The 19,451-nt window shown below is 39.1% G+C and overlaps 1 protein-coding gene across 1 annotated transcript; it reads right to left on the reverse strand.

The window, feature by feature from the left end:
• Positions 1–929: 929 nt before the first annotated feature.
• On the reverse strand, positions 930–17,819 carry yrdc (yrdC N(6)-threonylcarbamoyltransferase domain containing). Its single transcript, XM_061946695.2, has 6 exons — positions 17,585–17,819; positions 15,741–15,936; positions 15,567–15,681; positions 9,916–10,035; positions 4,784–4,914; positions 930–1,290 (listed from the first exon to the last, which is right to left on the reverse strand). The coding sequence occupies exons 1-6, from the start codon at positions 17,766–17,768 to the stop codon at positions 1,224–1,226; spliced, it is 813 nt and encodes a 270-aa protein (XP_061802679.2). The 5' UTR covers positions 17,769–17,819; the 3' UTR covers positions 930–1,223.
• Positions 17,820–19,451: the final 1,632 nt, after the last annotated feature.

The following is a 19,451-nucleotide window of genomic DNA, read 5'->3' on the forward strand; positions in this document are numbered from 1 at the left end:
AAGGGGGAATTGTTGATTTTTGCCCGAGAATATACCTTTAATGAAATTTAGGTCTAAGTCAGACCTACATAGAGGTTTTTGTTTCATGTCTCTCCGACCTTCCTAGTGGGAGTTACAGGCAGTCTAGTTTTTTATTTCCTAGGGGGCGCTAGAGCGCAATTTTGATTTTTGGGGTTTGGTTTTTTTTTATCAAACGGCAATTTTCGCCAGCCCTGATGTGTGCGTCAAATATGGTGAGTTTTGAAGCATGTTAAGTGGGTCAAATTACAGCTCAAAGAGGCGGCCGGTATAATAATAATAAAGAATAAAACCTTACAAATTCAATAGGTCCTTATGTCCCTTCGGGAGTCCTTTTGCAATGGGCCATGCGGGCCCTTAATAGAAATTAGGGATGTCCGATAATGGCTTTTTGCCAATATCCGATATTGTCCAACTCTTTAATTACCGATACCGATATATACAGTCGTGGAATTAACACATTATTATGCCTAATTTGGACAACCAGGTATGGTGAAGATAAGGTCCTTTTTTTAAAAATAAAATAAAATAAAATAAGACAAATAAATTAAAAACATTTTCTTGAAAAAAAAAGGAAAGTAAAACTATATAAAAACAGTTACGTATAAACTAGTAATGAATGAAAATGAGTAAAATTAATCATGTGTGCTTACGGACTGTATCCCTTGCAGACTGTATTGATATATATTGATATATAATGTAGGAACCACAATATTAATAACAGAAAGAAACAACCCTTTTGTGTGAATGAGTGTGAATGGGGGAGGGAGGTTTTTTTGGGTTGGTGCACTAATTGTAAGTGTATCTTGTGTTTATGTTGATTTAATAAAAAAAATTTAAAAAAACATACCGATTATAAAAAAAAAACATACCGATAATTTCCAATATTACATTTTAAAGCATTTATCTCTAATAGAAATGCAAAAAAGGGTATAGATAAGATACTTTTTAAAACAAGACGGAAAACTTCCACATAAATCTATTATAAAGGACCAACATAATTCAACAGCAAAGCCACAAAAATAAAATCCACTCCCATTATAAAAATATTGCAAGCTGTCCACTTTATAGCCGTAGAGTGTTTCCAAAGTCCAGGGTCTCAAATATTCCCGAGGAAAAATAATGGTCTTGAGGTTGAGAGAAAAGTTCATTAAAAAAAAAGCTTGTTGTGTTCCAGTCAGTGTGTGGACTTTTGTGATGTGGTTTTATCCCAAATCCAGAGAGGAGAGTCCATATTTACCTTCCAGCACGTCCACGGTGGAAGAAAAGGCACTAAAAAGCCAATTAAGAGTTTTTGCTTTGAATGCATGCCATAGTTGATATCACATTATCACAAGTACTGCATGTGTTTAGTTAGTTACTCTACATATTCAGAGATAATTACAGTTCATTATGTATAGCAACCCTATTGGATATTTATGTATTTATTTACTAACACAAAACAATAATACATGTCTGTTTTAATACATTAATAATAATAAACAAAGTTCACATTTGAAATTATATTTTTTCAATAATGTAAATTAATTTCTATTTAAAAAAAAATAAAATTAAATAAAATTAAAAAAAAAAAAAAAAAAATATATATATATATATATATATATATGTATATACAGGTAAAAGCCAGTAAATTAGAATATTTTGAAAAACTTGATTTATTTCAGTAATTGCATTCAAAAGGTGTAACTTGTACATTATATTTATTCATTGCACACAGACTGATGCATTCAAATGTTTATTTCATTTAATTTTGATGATTTGAAGTGGCAACAAATGAAAATCCAAAATTCCGTGTGTCACAAAATTTGAATATTACTTAAGGCTAATACAAAAAAGGGATTTTTAGAAATGTTGGCCAACTGAAAAGTATGAAAATGAAAAATATGAGCATGTACAATACTCAATACTTGGTTGGAGCTCCTTTTGCCTCAATTACTGCGTTAATGCGGCGTGGCATGGAGTCGATGAGTTTCTGGCACTGCTCAGGTGTTATGAGAGCCCAGGTTGCTCTGATAGTGGCCTTCAACTCTTCTGCGTTTTTGGGTCTGGCATTCTGCATCTTCCTTTTCACAATACCCCACAGAGTTTCTATGGGGCTAAGGTCAGGGGAGTTGGCGGGCCAATTTAGAACAGAAATACCATGGTCCGTAAACCAGGCACGGGTAGATTTTGCGCTGTGTGCAGGCGCCAAGTCCTGTTGGAACTTGAAATCTCCATCTCCATAGAGCAGGTCAGCAGCAGGAAGCATGAAGTGCTCTAAAACTTGCTGGTAGACGGCTGCGTTGACCCTGGATCTCAGGAAACAGAGTGGACCGACACCAGCAGATGACATGGCACCCCAAACCATCACCCAACCATGCAAATGTTGCATTTCCTTTGGAAATCGAGGTCCCAGAGTCTGGAGGAAGACAGGAGAGGCACAGGATCCACGTTGCCTGAAGTCTAGTGTAAAGTTTCCACCATCAGTGATGGTTTGGGGTGCCATGTCATCTGCTGGTGTCGGTCCACTCTGTTTCCTGAGATCCAGGGTCAACGCAGCCGTCTACCAGCAAGTTTTAGAGCACTTCATGCTTCCTGCTGCTGACCTGCTCTATGGAGATGGAGATTTCAAGTTCCAACAGGACTTGGCGCCTGCACACAGCGCAAAATCTACCCGTGCCTGGTTTACGGACCATGGTATTTCTGTTCTAAATTGGCCCGCCAACTCCCCTGACCTTAGCCCCATAGAAAATCTGTGGGGTATTGTGAAAAGGAAGATGCAGAATGCCAGACCCAAAAACGCAGAAGAGTTGAAGGCCACTATCAGAGCAACCTGGGCTCTCATAACACCTGAGCAGTGCCAGAAACTCATCGACTCCATGCCACGCCGCATTAACGCAGTAATTGAGGCAAAAGGAGCTCCAACCAAGTATTGAGTATTGTACATGCTCATATTTTTCATTTTCATACTTTTCAGTTGGCCAACATTTCTAAAAATCCCTTTTTTGTATTAGCCTTAAGTAATATTCTAATTTTGTGACACACGGAATTTTGGATTTTCATTTGTTGCCACTTCAAATCATCAAAATTAAATGAAATAAACATTTGAATGCATCAGTCTGTGTGCAATGAATAAATATAATGTACAAGTTACACCTTTTGAATGCAATTACTGAAATAAATCAAGTTTTTCAAAATATTCTAATTTACTGGCTTTTACCTGTATATTCTAAACTGTTTAATTAACCATTCATATTTAGGATTTAGACTTTTTAAATCTGTCAGAAGCAAATTCACATTTTTACCTTAAACTTTAACTATCTTTTTGTTTTTTTTAAATTATGGGCCTGCTGCAATGCCAGCGCCCATTCACCGCGTGCTAACTTTAGCATGATAGCACGCGAACATTATAGTGCTAACTTTTTAGCTAACTTTACATTTTTTTCTCTAATCACAGAGCCATACACCTTACGGACATAACTTGGTATGTGACACATGCTAACCGTTAGCATGTTTATGTTTGCATGCTAACCTTAAAATGCTAGCTTTTTGAGCTAATTTTGCATCCGTTTACCATAGAGTCATATAACTTGGTATGTGACAGCTGTTAACTGTTAGTGTGCTAACCTTAGCATTTCTAGCATGCTAACAATAAAATGCCAACATTTTTTTTCTCCAAATTTTACACTTTTTTACTCTAACATTAATTTTCTCTAATCGCAGCTAATCACCTAACAGTCATATAATTTAGCATTTCAAACATGCTACCTGTATGCATGTTTACGTTAGCATGCTAACATTAAAGTGCTAGCTTTTTGAGCTAATTTTGCAACCGTTTACCTTTGAGTCATAACTTAGTATGTGACACTTGTTCACTGCTAGCACTTTAATGTTAGCGTGCTAACGTTAGCATTTCTAGCATGCTAACAATAAAATGCCAACATTTTTTCTCTCCAAATTTTACACTTTTTGACTCTAACATTAATTTTCTCTAATCGCAGCTAATCACCTTACAGTCATATATTTTAGCATTTCAAACATGCTAACTGTATGCATGTTTACGTTAGCATGCTAACATTAAAGTGCTAGCTTTTTGAGCTAATTTTGCAACCGTTTACCTTTGAGTCATAACTTAGTATGTGACACTTGTTCACTGCTAGCACTTTAATGTTAGCGTGCTAACATTTTTAGCTAATAGTACTCTTTTTCTCTCTAATTCCTGAGTCATACCTTTAGAGTCATAACTTGGTGTGACACAAGCTAACTATTATCATGCTCACATTAGCTTGCTAGCATGCTAACATTTTAAGCTAGTTTTGCAACGGTTCAGCCCAGAGTCATATAAATTGGTATGTGACACTTGTTAACTGTTAGCATGCAAACGATAGCATACTAGCAAGCTAACTTAAGTTTGCTAACTTTTTTTCTGTAATTTTACACTTTTTTGTTCAATTTCCGCAGCCATACACCTTTGAGTCATATAACTTGGTATATGAAACATGCTGACTGTTATCATGCTATCGTAAGCACACGTGCTAAGTGTTAGCATTTTTATGTAAACATGCTACTGCTTTAGGCTAGCTCTGTGGCTCATTTTGTAGTTACATCCAAAACAAAATCCGCGGGAATTTTCTAATTTATTTGACTATAGTTCATATGTATTTGTTGACCTAACTAAAAAGTACATAGAGGTGATTCAGCATAACACCTTTTAAGATGATAATAATAGTATGAAGTATCTTTTTGTTGTTAGTAACATAATAGACACTTAAGTAGAAGAACTTACCACCCGGCTCGGATGATGCGGTACCTGCTGTGTACAGAAAGGTCCACCACGGTCGACCCGAGGCGACTCTGGTCTCCGATTGGCCCTCCGTCCACGACCACTGCGAGTTTGGGCCACAGATCCTTAAACTCCTTCACGTCAGAGAGAAGCAAGTCACGTTTACATCGCAGCTAAAAGCAAGAGAGGATAGCACGATTCTAGCATAAACAGCTGCTGATAAGCTCACAAACAACGAAAATATGACAAATAGTCCGAAGTAGTAATAAAAGCTGCTAACAATCAAGAACAAATGACTTGTGCTAACTTATCAGCAGCAGCTACAACTACTATGGAGCAGTGTTTTTCAACCACTAGTGTGCCGTGAAATATGATCTAATTTCACCTATTTGGGTTAAAAATATTTTTTTGCAAACCAGTAATTATAGTCTGCATATGATGTGTTGTTGTTGAGTGTCGGTGCTGTCTAGAGGTCGGCAGAGTAACCGTGTAATACTCTTCCATATCAGCAGGTGGCAGCAGGTAGCTAATTGCTTTGTAGATGTCGGAAACAGCGGGATGCAGTGTGCAGGTAAAAAAGGTATCTAATAGGGATGTCCGATAATGGCTTTTTGCCGATATCTGATATTCCGATATTGTCCAACTCTTTAATTACCGATATCAACCGATACCGATATATACAGTCGTGGAATTAACACATAATATTATGCCTAATTTGGACAACCAGGTATGGTGAAGATAAAGTCCTTTTTTTTTTAAATTAATCAAATAAAATAAAATAAATAAATTAAAAACATTTTCTTGAATAAAAAAAGAAAGTAAAACGATATAAAAACAGTTACATACAAACTAGTAATTAATGAAAATTAGTAAAATTAACTGTTAAAGCTTAATTTTACTATTAGTGGAGCAGCAGCACGCACAATCATGTGTGCTTACGGACTGTATCCCTTGCAGACTGTATTGATATACCGTATTTTCCGCACTATTAGCCGCACCTAAAAACCACAAATTTACTCAAAAGCTGACAGTGCGGCTTTTAACCCGGTGCGCTTTATATATGGATAAATATTACGATTCATTTTCATAAAGTTTCGATCTCGCAACTTCGGTAAACAGCCGCCATCTTTTTTCCCGGTAGAACAGGAAGCGCTTCTTCTTCTACGCAAGCAACCGCCAAGGTAAGCACCCGCCCCCATAGAACAGGAAGCGCTTCTTCTTCTACTGTAAGCAACCACCCGCCCGCGTAGAAGAAGAAAAAGCGCGCGGATATACCGTACGTTTCATTTCCTTTGTGTGTTTACATCTGTAAAGACCACAAAATGGCTCCTACTAAGCGTCAGGGATCCGGTTCATGAAAAGACGCAATCTCTCCATCCGCACACGGATTACTATTTCACAGCAACTGATATTCCTGTGAACCGCACTGTGGATACAACGGGAGCACGTACGGTGAATATTCGCACCACAGGGAATGAGAAGTCATCCTTCACTGTGGTTCTAGCTTGCCATGCTAATGGCCAGAAACTTCCACCCATGGTGATATTCAAAAGGAAGACCTTGCCAAAAGAGACCTTTCCAGCCGGCGTCATCATAAAAGCTAACTCGAAGGGATGGATGAAGAAAAGATGAGCGAGTGGTTAAGGTAAGTTTAAGTTTACGCGAAGAGGCCGGGTGGCTTTTTTCACGCAGCTCTTTCCATGTTGATATACGTATGTTTGTGATTGCACATTTGCGTACATTTTGGGAGTGAACAGAGTTGTTAGAACGCTGGTTTTTAATATATTATTAAAGTTTGACTGACCTATCTGACTGTTTTTTTGACATTCCTTTAGCGCAGTTAGATGCGGCTTACAACACCGGGCGGCTTATAGGTGGACAAAGTTTTGAAATATGCCGTTCATTGAAGGCGTGGCTTATAACCCAGGGCGCCTTATGGTGCGGAAAATACGGTATATTGATATATAATGTAGGAACCACAAATTAATAACAGAAAGAAACAACCCTTTTGTGTGAATGAGTGTAAATGGGGGAGGGAGGTGTTTTGGGTTGGTACACTAATTGTAAGTGTATCGTGTGTTTTTTTATGTTGATTTAATTAAATTTAAAAAAAATAAAAAATAAAAAAAATAAATAAAAAAACGATACCGATAATTTCTGATATTACATTTTAAAGCATTTATCGGCCGATATTATCGGACATCTCTAGTATCTAATGCTTAAACCAAAAATTAACAAAAGGTGAGTGCCCCTGAGGAAAGGCATTGAAGCTTAGGGAAGGCTATGCAGAGCAAAACTAAAACTGAACTGGCTGCAAAGTAAACAAAAACAGAATGCTGGACGACAGCAAAGACTTACTGTGGAGCAAAGACAATGTACATCCGAACATGACGTGACAATCAACAATGTCCCCACAAAGAAGGATTAAAAACAACCGAAGTATTTTTGCTTGCTAAAACAAAGTAGATGCGGGAAAATGCGGCTGCTAGACTTTTGACAAGAACAAGAAAGTTTGATCATATTACGCCTATACTGGCTCACCTGCACTGGCTTCCTGTGCACTTAAGATGTGACTTTAAGGTTTTACTACTTACGTACAAAATACTACACGGTCTAGCTCCGTCCTATCTTGTCGATTGCATTGTACCATATGTCCCGGCAAGAAATCTGCGTTCAAAGAACTCCGGCTTATTAGTGATTCCCAGAGCCCAAAAAAAGTCTGCGGGCTGTAGAGTGTTTTCTATTGGGGCTCCAGTACTATGGAATGCCCTCCCGGTAACAATTAGAGATGCTACCTCAGTAGAAACATTAAGTCCCATCTTAAAACTCATTTGTATACTCTAGCCTTTAAATAGACCCCCTTTTAGACCAGTTGATCTGCCGTTTCTTTTCTTTTCTCCTCTGCTCCCCCCTATCTCTTGTGGAAGGGGAGACACACAGATCCGGTGGCCATGGATGGGGTGCTGGCTGTCCGGGGTCGGGACCCGGGGTGGACCGCTCGCCTGTATATCGGCTGGGAACATCTCTGCGCTGCTGACCCGTCTCCGCTTGGGATGGTTTCCTGCTGGCCCCACTATGGACTGGACTCTTACTATTATGTTGGATCCACTATGGACTGGACTCTTATTATTATGTTGGATCCACTATGGACTGGACTCTCACAATATTATGTTAGATCAACTATGGACTGGACTCTCACAATATTATGTTAGATCCACTATGGACTGGACTCTCACACTATTATGTTAGATCCACTATGGACTGGACTCTCACTATTATGTTAGATCCACTATGGACTGGACTCTCACTATTATGTTAGATCCACTATGGACTGGACTCTCACAATATTATGTTAGATCAACTATGGACTGGACTCTCACAATATTATGTTAGATCCACTATGGACTGGACTCTCACACTATTATGTTAGATCCACTATGGACTGGACTCTCACTATTATGTTAGATCCACTATGGACTGGACTCTCACTATTATGTTAGATCCACTATGGACTGAACTCTCACTATTATGCTAGATCCACTATGGACTGGACTCTTACTATTATGTTGGATCCACTATGGACTGGACTCTTACTATTATGTTGGATCCACTATGGACTGGACTCTCACTATTATGTTAGATCCACTATGGACTGGACTCTCACAATATTATGTTAGATCCACTATGGACTGGACTCTCACACTATTATGTTAGATCCACTATGGACTGGACTCTCACTATTATGTTAGATCCACTATGGACTGGACTCTCACTATTATGCTAGATCCACTATGGACTGGACTCTTACTATTATGTTGGATCCACTATGGACTGGACTCTTACTATTATGTTGGATCCACTATGGACTGGACTCTCACTATTATGTTAGATCCACTATGGACTGGACACTCACAATATTATGTTAGATCCACTATGGACTGGACTCTCACACTATTATGTTAGATCCACTATGGACTGGACTCTCACACTATTATGTTAGATCCACTATGGACTGGACTCTCACTATTATGTTAGATCCACTATGGACTGGACTCTCACTATTATGCTAGATCCACTATGGACTGGACTCTTACTATTATGTTGGATCCACTATGGACTGGACTCTTACTATTATGTTGGATCCACTATGGACTGGACTCTCACTATTATGTTAGATCCACTATGGACTGGACTCTCACTATTATGTTAGATCCACTATGGACTGGACTCTCACTATTACGTTAGATCCACTATGGACTGGACTCTCACTATTATGCTAGATCCACTATGGACTGGACTCTTACTATTATGTTGGATCCACTATGGACTGGACTCTTACTATTATGTTGGATCCACTATGGACTGGACTCTTACTATTATGTTGGATCCACTATGGACTGGACTCTCACTATTATGTTGGATCCACTATGGACTGGACTCTCACTATTATGTTGGATCCACTATGGACTGGACTCTCACAATATTATGTCAGACCCACTCGACATCCATTGCATTCGGTCTCCCCTAGAGGGGGGGGGGGTTACCCACACATGCGGTCCTCTCCAAGGTTTCTCATAGTCATTCACATCGACGTCCCACTGGGGTGAGTTTTTCCTTGCCCTTATGTGGGCTCTGTACCGAGGATGTCGTTGTGGCTTGTGCAGCCCTTTGAGACACTTGTGATTTAGGGCTATATAAATAAACATTGATTGATTGATTGATTGATTGAAATATCGCTCAAAGGAAAACATAAAACTACAACAGGAAAATACCAAAAAAAGAGAAAAAGCCACCAAAATAGGAGCGCAAGACAAGAAGTAAAACACTACACACAAGAAAACAGCAAAAAGGTCCAAATAAGTCAGGGCGTGATGTGACAGGTGGTGACAGTACACCTACTTTGAGACAAGAGCTATAGTGATGCATGCTTGGTTATGCTTTAAAGTCATATCCAACAATTGCGACAATGACTTTTTACTGTCAACTGAGTTTTGTTTTTTTAATGATTTCTGCCTCCGCATTTTTTCAACGCAAAAAATGTGCCTTGGCTCAAAAAAGGTTGAAAAACACTGACATAGAGGATAGCAATATCAATAGCACATACAAATCACTGTCATTATGACTTGACTACTTACATGGACGGCCAGCGTGCTGCTTTGTGCGCTGACGTTAGCGCTGGTGAGTGCCAGCGGCTCCTTGCACGTTTGACAAAGTCGCCGCAGGAAGGTACAGTCTGGAATACGCACGCCCACAAGCTGAGCGGCACAAGATCACGTTCATTTTCATCGGCTTTTAAGTTGCTCTATTTAGGGGCGTTCCGATACAACTTTTTCACGTCCGAGACGATACCCAATATTGACGCCCTGAGTATTGGCCGATACCAATATTGTTCCGAAACATATCAGCACGAATCATACATTGTTTACTTTTATGAGTTGTGGATCCGAGTCCATGGTTCTCGCCCGGAAAAGGGTGGAGTGCCATCTCCGGGTTGGGGAGGAGACCCTGCCCCAAGTGGAGAAGTTCAAGTACCTGGGAGTCTTGTTCACGAGTGAGGGAAGAGTGGATCGTGAGATCGACAGGCGGATCGGTGCGGCGTCTTCAGTAATGCGGACGCTGTATCGATCCGTTGTGGTGAAGAAGGAGCTGAGCCGGAAGGCAAAGCTCTCAATTTACCGGTCAATCTACGTTCCCATTGTGGAGAATGCATATGTGTTTAAGAGTTTTCTTTATTCATAGTCATGTTTGGAGCATCTAGTATTTTTCCATGTATACTCTGTATACCAGTTTATCTTTGTCTGCAGAAGTCTGTGTAATGTTTTAGGCATGGCGCAGTGGCAGAATGGCCGTGCGCGACCCGAGGGTCCCTGGTTCAATCCCCACCTAGTACCAACCTCGTCATGTCCTTTGTGTCCTGAGCAAGACACTTCACCCTTGCTCCTGATGGGTGCTGGTTAGCGCCTTGCATGGCAGCTCCCTCCATCAGTGTGTGAATGTGTGTGTGAATGGGTAAATGTGGAAGTAGTGTCAAAGCGCTTTGAGTACCTTGAAGGTAGAAAAGCGCTATACAAGTACAACCCATTTATTTATTTATCATTTATTTGAATGTGAGAAAGATGCATCCCTCTCCTTATCTTATCAGTGTTGGGGAAGGGGGAGGCATTCCTATTCAAGAAGTAGTCTCTTTCCGTTTGAATGTTAGACCATCCCGAGATGACGGTATGACTGTATTGATGTCAACTGCTCTCCTAAAGCTTTAGTAAAACTTGATAATATTCCTATTCTGTCTTGATGGTCCTTCTTACTCAGCATATATGTCATCTAAAGAACTTGGGATTGACCAGTGACTTTAATTCCCTGAGACGTAGACTGGTCAGACGCAACACCACCCTCACCTATGGTCATGAGCTTTGGGTTGTGACCGAAAGGACAAGATCACGGGTACAAGCGGCCGGAATGAGAAGTACCGTATTTTTCGGAGTATAAGTCGCTCTGGAGTGTAAGTCGCACCGGCTGAAAATGCATAATAAAGAAGGAAAAAAACATATATACTGTAAGTCGCACTGGAGTATAAGTCGCATTTTTTGGGGAAATTGATTTGATAAAAGCCAACACCAAGAATAGACTTTTGAAAGGCAATTTAAAATAAATAAAGAATAGTGAACAACAGGCTGAATAAGTGTACGTTATATGAGGCATAAATAACCAACTGGTATGTTAACGTAACATATTATGGTAAGAGTCATTCAAATAACTATAACATATAGAACATGCTATACGTTTACCAAACAATCTGTCACTCCTAATCACTAAATCCCATGAAATCTTATACGTCTAGTCTCTTACGTGAATGAGATAAATAATATTATTTGATATTTTACGGTAATGTGTCAATAATTTCACACATAAGTCGCTCCTGAGTATAAGACGCACCCCCGGCCAAACTATGAAAAAAACTGTGACTTATAGTCCGAAAAATACGGTAGTCTCTTTCCGTTTGAATGTTAGACCATCCCGAGATGACGGTATGACTGTATTGATGTCAACTGCTCTCCTAAAGCTTTAGTAAAACTTGATAATATTCCTATTCTGTCTTGATGGTCCTTCTTACTCAGCATATATGTCATCTAAAGAACTTGGGATTGACCAGTGACTTTAATTCCCTGAGACGTAGACTGGTCAGACGCAACACCACCCTCACCTATGGTCATGAGCTTTGAGTTGTGACCGAAAGGACAAGATCACGGGTACAAGCGGCCGGAATGAGAAGTACCGTATTTTTCGGTGTATAAGTCGCTCTGGAGTGCAAGTCGCACTGGCTGAAAATGCATAATAAAGAAGGAAAAAAACATATATACTGTAAGTCGCACTGGAGTATAAGTCGCATTTTTTGGGGAAATGTATTTGATAAAAGCCAACACCAAGAATAGACTTTTGAAAGGCAATTTAAAATAAATAAAGAATAGTGAACAACAGGCTGAATAAGTGTACGTTATATGAGGCGTAAATAACCAACTGGTATGTAAACGTAACATATTATGGTAAGAGTCATTCAAATAACTATAACATATAGAACATGCTATACATTTACCAAACAATCTGTCACTCCTAATCGCTAAATCCCATGAAATCTTATACGTCTAGTCTCTTACGTGAATGAGCTAAATAATATTATTTGATATTTTACGGTAATGTGTTAATAATTTCACACAAGTCGCTCCTGAGTATAAGTCGCAACCCCGGCCAAACTATGAAAAAAACTGAGACTTATAGTCCGAAAAATACGGTAGTCTCTTTCCGTTTGAATGTTAGACCATCCTGAGATGACGGTATGACTGTATTGATGTGGGCTGCTCTCCTAAAGCTTTAGTAAAACTTGATAATATTCCTATTCTGTCTTGATGGTCCTTCTTACTCAGCATATATGTCATCTAAAAGAACTTGGGATTGACCAGTGACTTTAATTCCCTGAGACGTAGACTGGTCAGACGCAACACCACCCTCACCTATGGTCATGAGCTTTGGGTTGTGACCGAAAGGACAAGATCACGGGTATCAGCGGCCGGAATGAGTTTCCTTCGCCGGGTGGCGGGTCTCTCCCCTAGAGATAGGGTGAGAAAGCAGCTGCTCCTCCACATGGAGAGGAGCCAGATGAGGTGGTTCGGGCATCTGGTCAGGATGCCACCCGAACGCCTCCCTAGGGAGGTGTTTCGGGCACGTCCGACCGGTAGGAGGCCACGGGGAAGACCCAGGACACGTTGGGAAGACTATGTCTCCCGGCTCGGCCTGGGAACGCCTCGGGATCCCCCGGGAGGAGCTGGACGAAGTGGCTGGGGAGAGGGAAGTCTGGGCTTCCCTGCTTAGGCTGCTGCCCCCGCGACCCGACCTCGGATAAGCGGAAGAAGATGGATGGATGGAGTTGTGGAATGTTAGAAACGGTTTGAGTAAGTGAAATTAGTCAAAACAGAACAATGCTACAAATAAATAACACTAACCAATTTATTATGAACCTTCTGGAATGGACTGTCTTTAATTAAGTTGAAGGGGAGTGGTAATTTACTTCCATTGGCTCATGACGCAATAAGTTGAATGAAGTGGACATGTTTGTTACTGGATACTTTCTAATACTGTACGCTTCTACCGTAGAGACTTTGACTATGTACGTAATCCATCCCTCCATCCATTTTCTACCGCTTGTCCAGTTCGGGGTCGCGAGAGCCTATCTCAGCTGCATTCGGGCGGAAGGCTGGGTACACCCTGGACAAGTCGCCACCTCATCGCAGGGCCAACACAGATAGACAACATTCACACTCACGTTTACACACTAGGGCCAATTTAGTGTTGCCAATCAACCTTTGTACGTAATATGCAACTATAATTATTTGGTACTCGTTAACATTGTTTTAAACTACAAACCCCGTTTCCATATGCGTTGGGAAATTGTGTTAGATGTAAATATAAACGGAATACAATGATTTGCAAATCATTTTCAACCCATATTCAGTTGAATATGCTACAAAGACAACATATTTGATGTTCAAACTGATAAAAAAAATTGTTTTTGCAAATAATCATTAACTTTAGAATTTGATGCCAGCAACACGTGACAAAGAAGTTGGGAAAGGTGGCAATAAATACTGATAAAGTTGAGGAATGCTCATCAAACACTTATTTGGAACATCCCACAGGTGTGCAGGCTAATTGGGAACAGGTGGGTGCCATGATTGGGTATAAAAGTAGATTCCATGAAATGCTCAGTCATTCACAAACAAGGATGGGGCGAGGGTCACCACTTTGTCAACAAATGCGTGAGCAAATTGTTGAACAGTTTAAGAAAAACCTCTCAACCAGCTATTGCAAGGAATTTAGGGATTTCACCATCTACGCTCCGTAATATCATCAAAGGGTTCAGAGAATCTGGAGAAATCACTGCACGTAAGCAGCTAAGCCCGTGACCTTCCATCCCTCAGGCTGTACTGCATCAACAAGCGACATCGGTGTGTAAAGGATATCACCACATGGGCTCAGGAACACTTCAGAAACCCACTGTCAGTAACTACAGTTGGTCGCTACATCTGTAAGTGCAAGTTAAAACTCTCCTATGCAAGGCGAAAACCGTTTATCAACAACACCCAGAAACGCCGTCGGCTTCGCTGGGCCTGAGCTCATCTCAGATGGACTGATACAAAGTGGAAAAGTGTCCTGTGGTCTGACGAGTCCACATTTCAAATTGTTTTTGGAAACTGTGGACGTCGTGTCCGCTGGACCAAAGAGGAAAAGAACCATCCGGATTGTTATAGGCGCAAAGTTGAAAAGCCAGCATGTGTGATGGTATGGGGGTGTATTAGTGCCCAAGACATGGGTAACTTACACATCTGTGAAGGCACCATTAATGTTGAAAGGTACATACAGGTTTTGGAGCAACATATGGACGTTACCATGGACGCCCCTGCTTATTTCAGCAAGACAATGCCAAGCCACGTGTTACATCAACGTGGCTTCATAGTAAAAGAGTGCGGGTACTAGACTGGCCTGCCTGTAGTCCAGACCTGTCTCCCATTGAAAATGTGTGGCGCATTATGAAGCCTAAAATAGCACAACGGAGACCCCCGGACTGTTGAACAACTTAAGCTGTACATCAAGCAAGAATGGGAAAGAATTCCACCTGAGAAGCTTCAAAAATGTGTCTCCTCAGTTCCCAAACGTTTACTGAGTGTTGTTAAAAGGAAAGGCCATGTAACACAGTGGTGAACATGCCCTTTCCCAACTACTTTGGCACGTGTTGCAGCCATGAAATTCTAATTATTATTTGCAAAAAATAAATAAAGTTTATGAGTTTGAACATCAAATATGTTGTCTTTGTAGCATATTCAACTGAATATGGGTTGAAAATGATTTGCAAATCATTGTATTCTGTTTATATTTACATCTAACACAATTTCCCAACTCATATGGAAACGGGGTTTGTACATATATTTTTCAATGAGTTTTAAACTACACTATTTTTTTATGAAAGACACTCATTACGTACGTGTAGCTTGTGTGCTATTGTTTGCTTAGCTGTTGTGTAGCTGCTTGCTCCCTGTTCTTGTGTAGCATGGTTACATTTTGTAATGTCTTCACTAAAACACGAAAAATGACTAACTTCATGTCCCTATTGGAGGACATTTAGCACGTGCATCAGAGATTTTAGACGCAAGCCCGATATAATCCGATACTCGTTCTTTGCTGATATCGGACCGATATCAATTTTGGATCGGAACACCCCTGGTTCTAGTGGACTTACTCGGGTGAAAGGGTTGAGCTCTTTGTTCAGTATTTGGGATCTTTCAAACACCAGGGTGACAGGACCTGGCAGGAGGTCAGCGAGCAGCTCCTCTTTCACTTTCACTTTGCAGTACCTTGGACAAAACAATGACTGGTGGACAAGTCAACATTGATAGCACACACGTGCACATACTTGTATATATCCTGGATTTCTCCCACACATATGGCGAGAGGCTTCTGCTCATTCCGGCTTTTGATGTCGTAGATTTTACGCACGGCGCCGGCGTTCTGGGCCAAACACGCCAGGCCGTAGATGGTGTCGGTGGGCACGGCGACGACATGGCCGTCCTTCAGAGCCTTCGCCGTGCAGCTCAAGATGTCGGTAGGATCTGTAGCAGGCAATCAGGAAAATATAATTGAATACAATTAGAGATGGCCGATAAATGCTTTGAAATGTAATATCGGAAATTATCGGTATCGTTTTTTTTGTTTTTTAATTAAATCAACATAAAAAACACAAGATACACTTACAATTAGTGCACCAACCCAAAAAAAAACCCTCCCCCATTTACACTCATTCACACAAAAGGGTTGATTCTGTTATTAATATTGTGGTCCCCACCGGGAGCCGTAGCTGAGGCGATCCGCGAGAAGGGCCCGACGCACGTCCAGGGTCACCACCGCGCCCACCGCACCGACACCCCGCTTCGTCCGCCTTCGCCGCGGCCGGCGTCACGCGCAGCAGGTAAGTAGCTTACCTGCCCGCCAACCCCGTGGCCGGGGGCTCGTAACAGGGGTCACTCCGCGCGCAGTGCGCTCACGAAAGGGGTGGGGCTCACCCTGGTTGATATAGACAGCAGGACGGTGGCCATGGAAGTTGGAACCCGGTAAGGAGTGTGTAACAACCCACCTGCCGAATCAACTAGCCCTGAAAATGGATGGCGCTGGAGCGTCGGGCCCATACCCGGCCGTCGCCGGCAGCGAAACGCGCTTGGAGGTGCGCTCAGCGCGGCTCCCATATGATTGCGCACTGGTGTGCGTCTGGGTCGTGACAGCGTGGCACGCGAATGTCTATGCTGCATTGGATCAGTCTCCTTTCTTTAACAGGCAAAAGCTTTATAACCTCACTAATGCCTTGCATCGTCTATATTAGATATATAACAACAGGCGGGTGCGGGCGGATGCGGTTCTGATCAAATGTTACATCGGGTGGATTGCGGATGGTTGACGACTTTCTGATGCGGTTGCGGATGAAATAATTGCCTATCCGCGCATCTCTAGTTTGTATGCTTGTGAATCTGGGCTATCCATTAAGTAAGACTACTTATTATTGTTAGATCCCAACAGGAAAAAATCATAGTACAGGTTTTGGGTACTAACCGTACTGTTTTTAGTTATACTGATATACACAAGTGTATATCAGTGGTGGGGGTTAAACTATGGAATTGTCTTTACAATGAGATAAAAGATTGTAGAAATATATTCCAATTGAAAAAAAGATATAAAGACAGAACAATACGATCATATGGACAGCCGTAAGTGTTTACATTTTGCTTTATTTTTATTATTTATTGTCTGGTTTTGTATCATCCCGTGAGGTGTATATTACTTTTTTTTGTTGGGTTTGTACTTCTTGGAGTTTTGCACTTGTTCTTTTTGTTTGTTTTCATTATATTTGGATGTATTTGTTTGGTTTGTATGCTTGTGAATCTGGGCTAGCCATTAACTACTTATTATGTTGAAGGGGGGCAGGAAATATTAACATTTTCTTCATCCTGTTCCTTCTCAAGCATAGGTGTGTAAATATGGATTTTGTTGTTAAAAGTTTTAATTGTCTATTGATCAAAAATGCACATCAATGAAGGAGATAAATGAAATAATATGAGCTTCTCCAACAGGTGCATATAAGAAACTTACGCAACTTTCTGCCATTCTTACGTCATCGCCTGCTCAACATTGTACGTGCAGTAAAAACTCATTTAAAAAGTAAACATTGAAAGGGTTTGTCGGTCCTTCTGAGCCATGACGTCATCTCACCTGCACGAGCTTCCCGCGTCACAAACGCGGGCTCGTCCCCGGCCGCCGGTGACAAAGTGAGCACTTTGGTCTTCAGCGGCTTACACATGGCTCTTTCAGGCAACACTCCACAAACTGCCGCGTGAGAAAAGCGCGCCGCTCGATATTTGTTGAAAACAACAGCAAATGTCCGCAAATACTTCATTAAAGTCACATTTAGAGAAGCAGAGTTGACAGAAGCATGTCGACCCTCTGATAGCACGCCGGAAGTGAGCATTTCCGGGTTACGCCCCACCCCCTCCAGCGATGACGACATAATCCTTAAAGGGGCAGTAACACATTTGGATTTACACAGGAATTAGAACTCTAGTTAAAACACTCTCTACCTCGAACAGCCAAAAAGATGTGAAAACGATGATACTGTCTTCCAAATTTAAATTATTTACTGAAATTGAGTGAGCCTATGGCTTTGCACTTAGTTTGTTGTGTGTATATATATATATATATATATATATATATATATATATATATATATATATATATATATATATATATATATATATATTTTATTTTTTTTATTTTTGCATTCTATTTTAGTTACTTTGAATTTACAACCCCCTGGCGCTGTTTTGTACTGTTTTTGTACTTTGATTATTATTTGTCAACTGTTTGTAAATGTTGAAATTTATAAATAAAGGTTTATAAAATAAAAAAATAAAAAAAATAAACATTTGGATTTACAATATATATATATATATATATATATATATATATATATATATATATATATATATATATATATATTGCATTCTGTTTTAGTTACTTTGAATTTACAACCCCCTGGCGCTGTTTGTACAGTTTTTGTACTGTTTTTGTACTTTGGTTATTATTTGTCAACTGTTTGTAAATGTTGAAATTTATAAATAAAGGTTTATAAAATAATAAAATAAAAAAAATAAACATTTGGATTTACAATATATATATATATATATATATATATATATATATATATATATATATATATATATATATATATATATATATATATATATTTTGCATTCTGTTTTAGTTACTTTGAATTTACAACCCCCTGGCGCTGTTTTGTACTGTTTTTGTACTGTTTTTGTACTTTGATTATTATTTGTCAACTGTTTGTAAATGTTGAAATTTATAAATAAAGGTTTATAAAATAAAAAAAAATAAAAATAAACATTTGGATTTACAAAATATATATATATAATATATATATATATATATATATATATATATATATATATATATATATATATATATATAAATTGCATTCTATTTTAGTTACTTTGAATTTGCAACCCACTGTTTTTGTACTTTACTATTTTTCAACTGTTTGTAAATGTTGAAATTTATAAATAAAGGTTTATAAAATAAAAAATAAAAAAAAATAAACATTTGGATTTACAAAATATATATATATATATATATATATATATATATATATATATATATATATATATATATATATATATATATATATATATATATATATATTGCATTCTGTTTTAGTTACTTTGAATTTACAACCCCCTGGCGCTGTTTTGTACTGTTTTTGTACTGTTTTTGTACTTTTATTATTATTTGTTAACTGTTTGTAAATGTTGAAATTTATAAATAAAGTTTTATAAAATAAAAAAAAATAAAAAATAAACATTTGGATTTACAAAAATATATATATATATATATATATATTATATATATTGCATTCTATTTTAGTTACTTTGAATTTACAACCCCATGGCGCTGTTTTGTACTGTTTTTGTACTGTTTTTGTACTTTTATTATTATTTGTTAACTGTTTGTAAATGTTGAAATTTATAAATAAAAGTTTTATAAAATTAAAAAAAATTAAAAA

The sequence above is a fragment of the Nerophis lumbriciformis genome, linkage group LG04 (assembly GCF_033978685.3).
Source record: "Nerophis lumbriciformis linkage group LG04, RoL_Nlum_v2.1, whole genome shotgun sequence".
Classification (NCBI taxonomy): domain Eukaryota; kingdom Metazoa; phylum Chordata; class Actinopteri; order Syngnathiformes; family Syngnathidae; genus Nerophis; species Nerophis lumbriciformis.

What these genes read in the sequence shown, in the direction of transcription:
- yrdc (XM_061946695.2), bottom strand. Translation starts at nt 17,768, where the DNA reads ATGAAGTATTTGCGGACATTTGCTGTTGTTTTCAACAAATATCGAGCG. An exon ending in GACGCGGGAAGCTCGTGCAG is followed by an intron (nt 15,937 to 17,584) that starts GTGAGATGACGT and finishes TGCCTGCTACAG; the next exon opens with ATCCTACCGACATCTTGAGC. An exon ending in AGCTCAACCCTTTCACCCGA is followed by an intron (nt 10,036 to 15,566) that starts GTAAGTCCACTA and finishes TGTGCCGCTCAG; the next exon opens with CTTGTGGGCGTGCGTATTCC.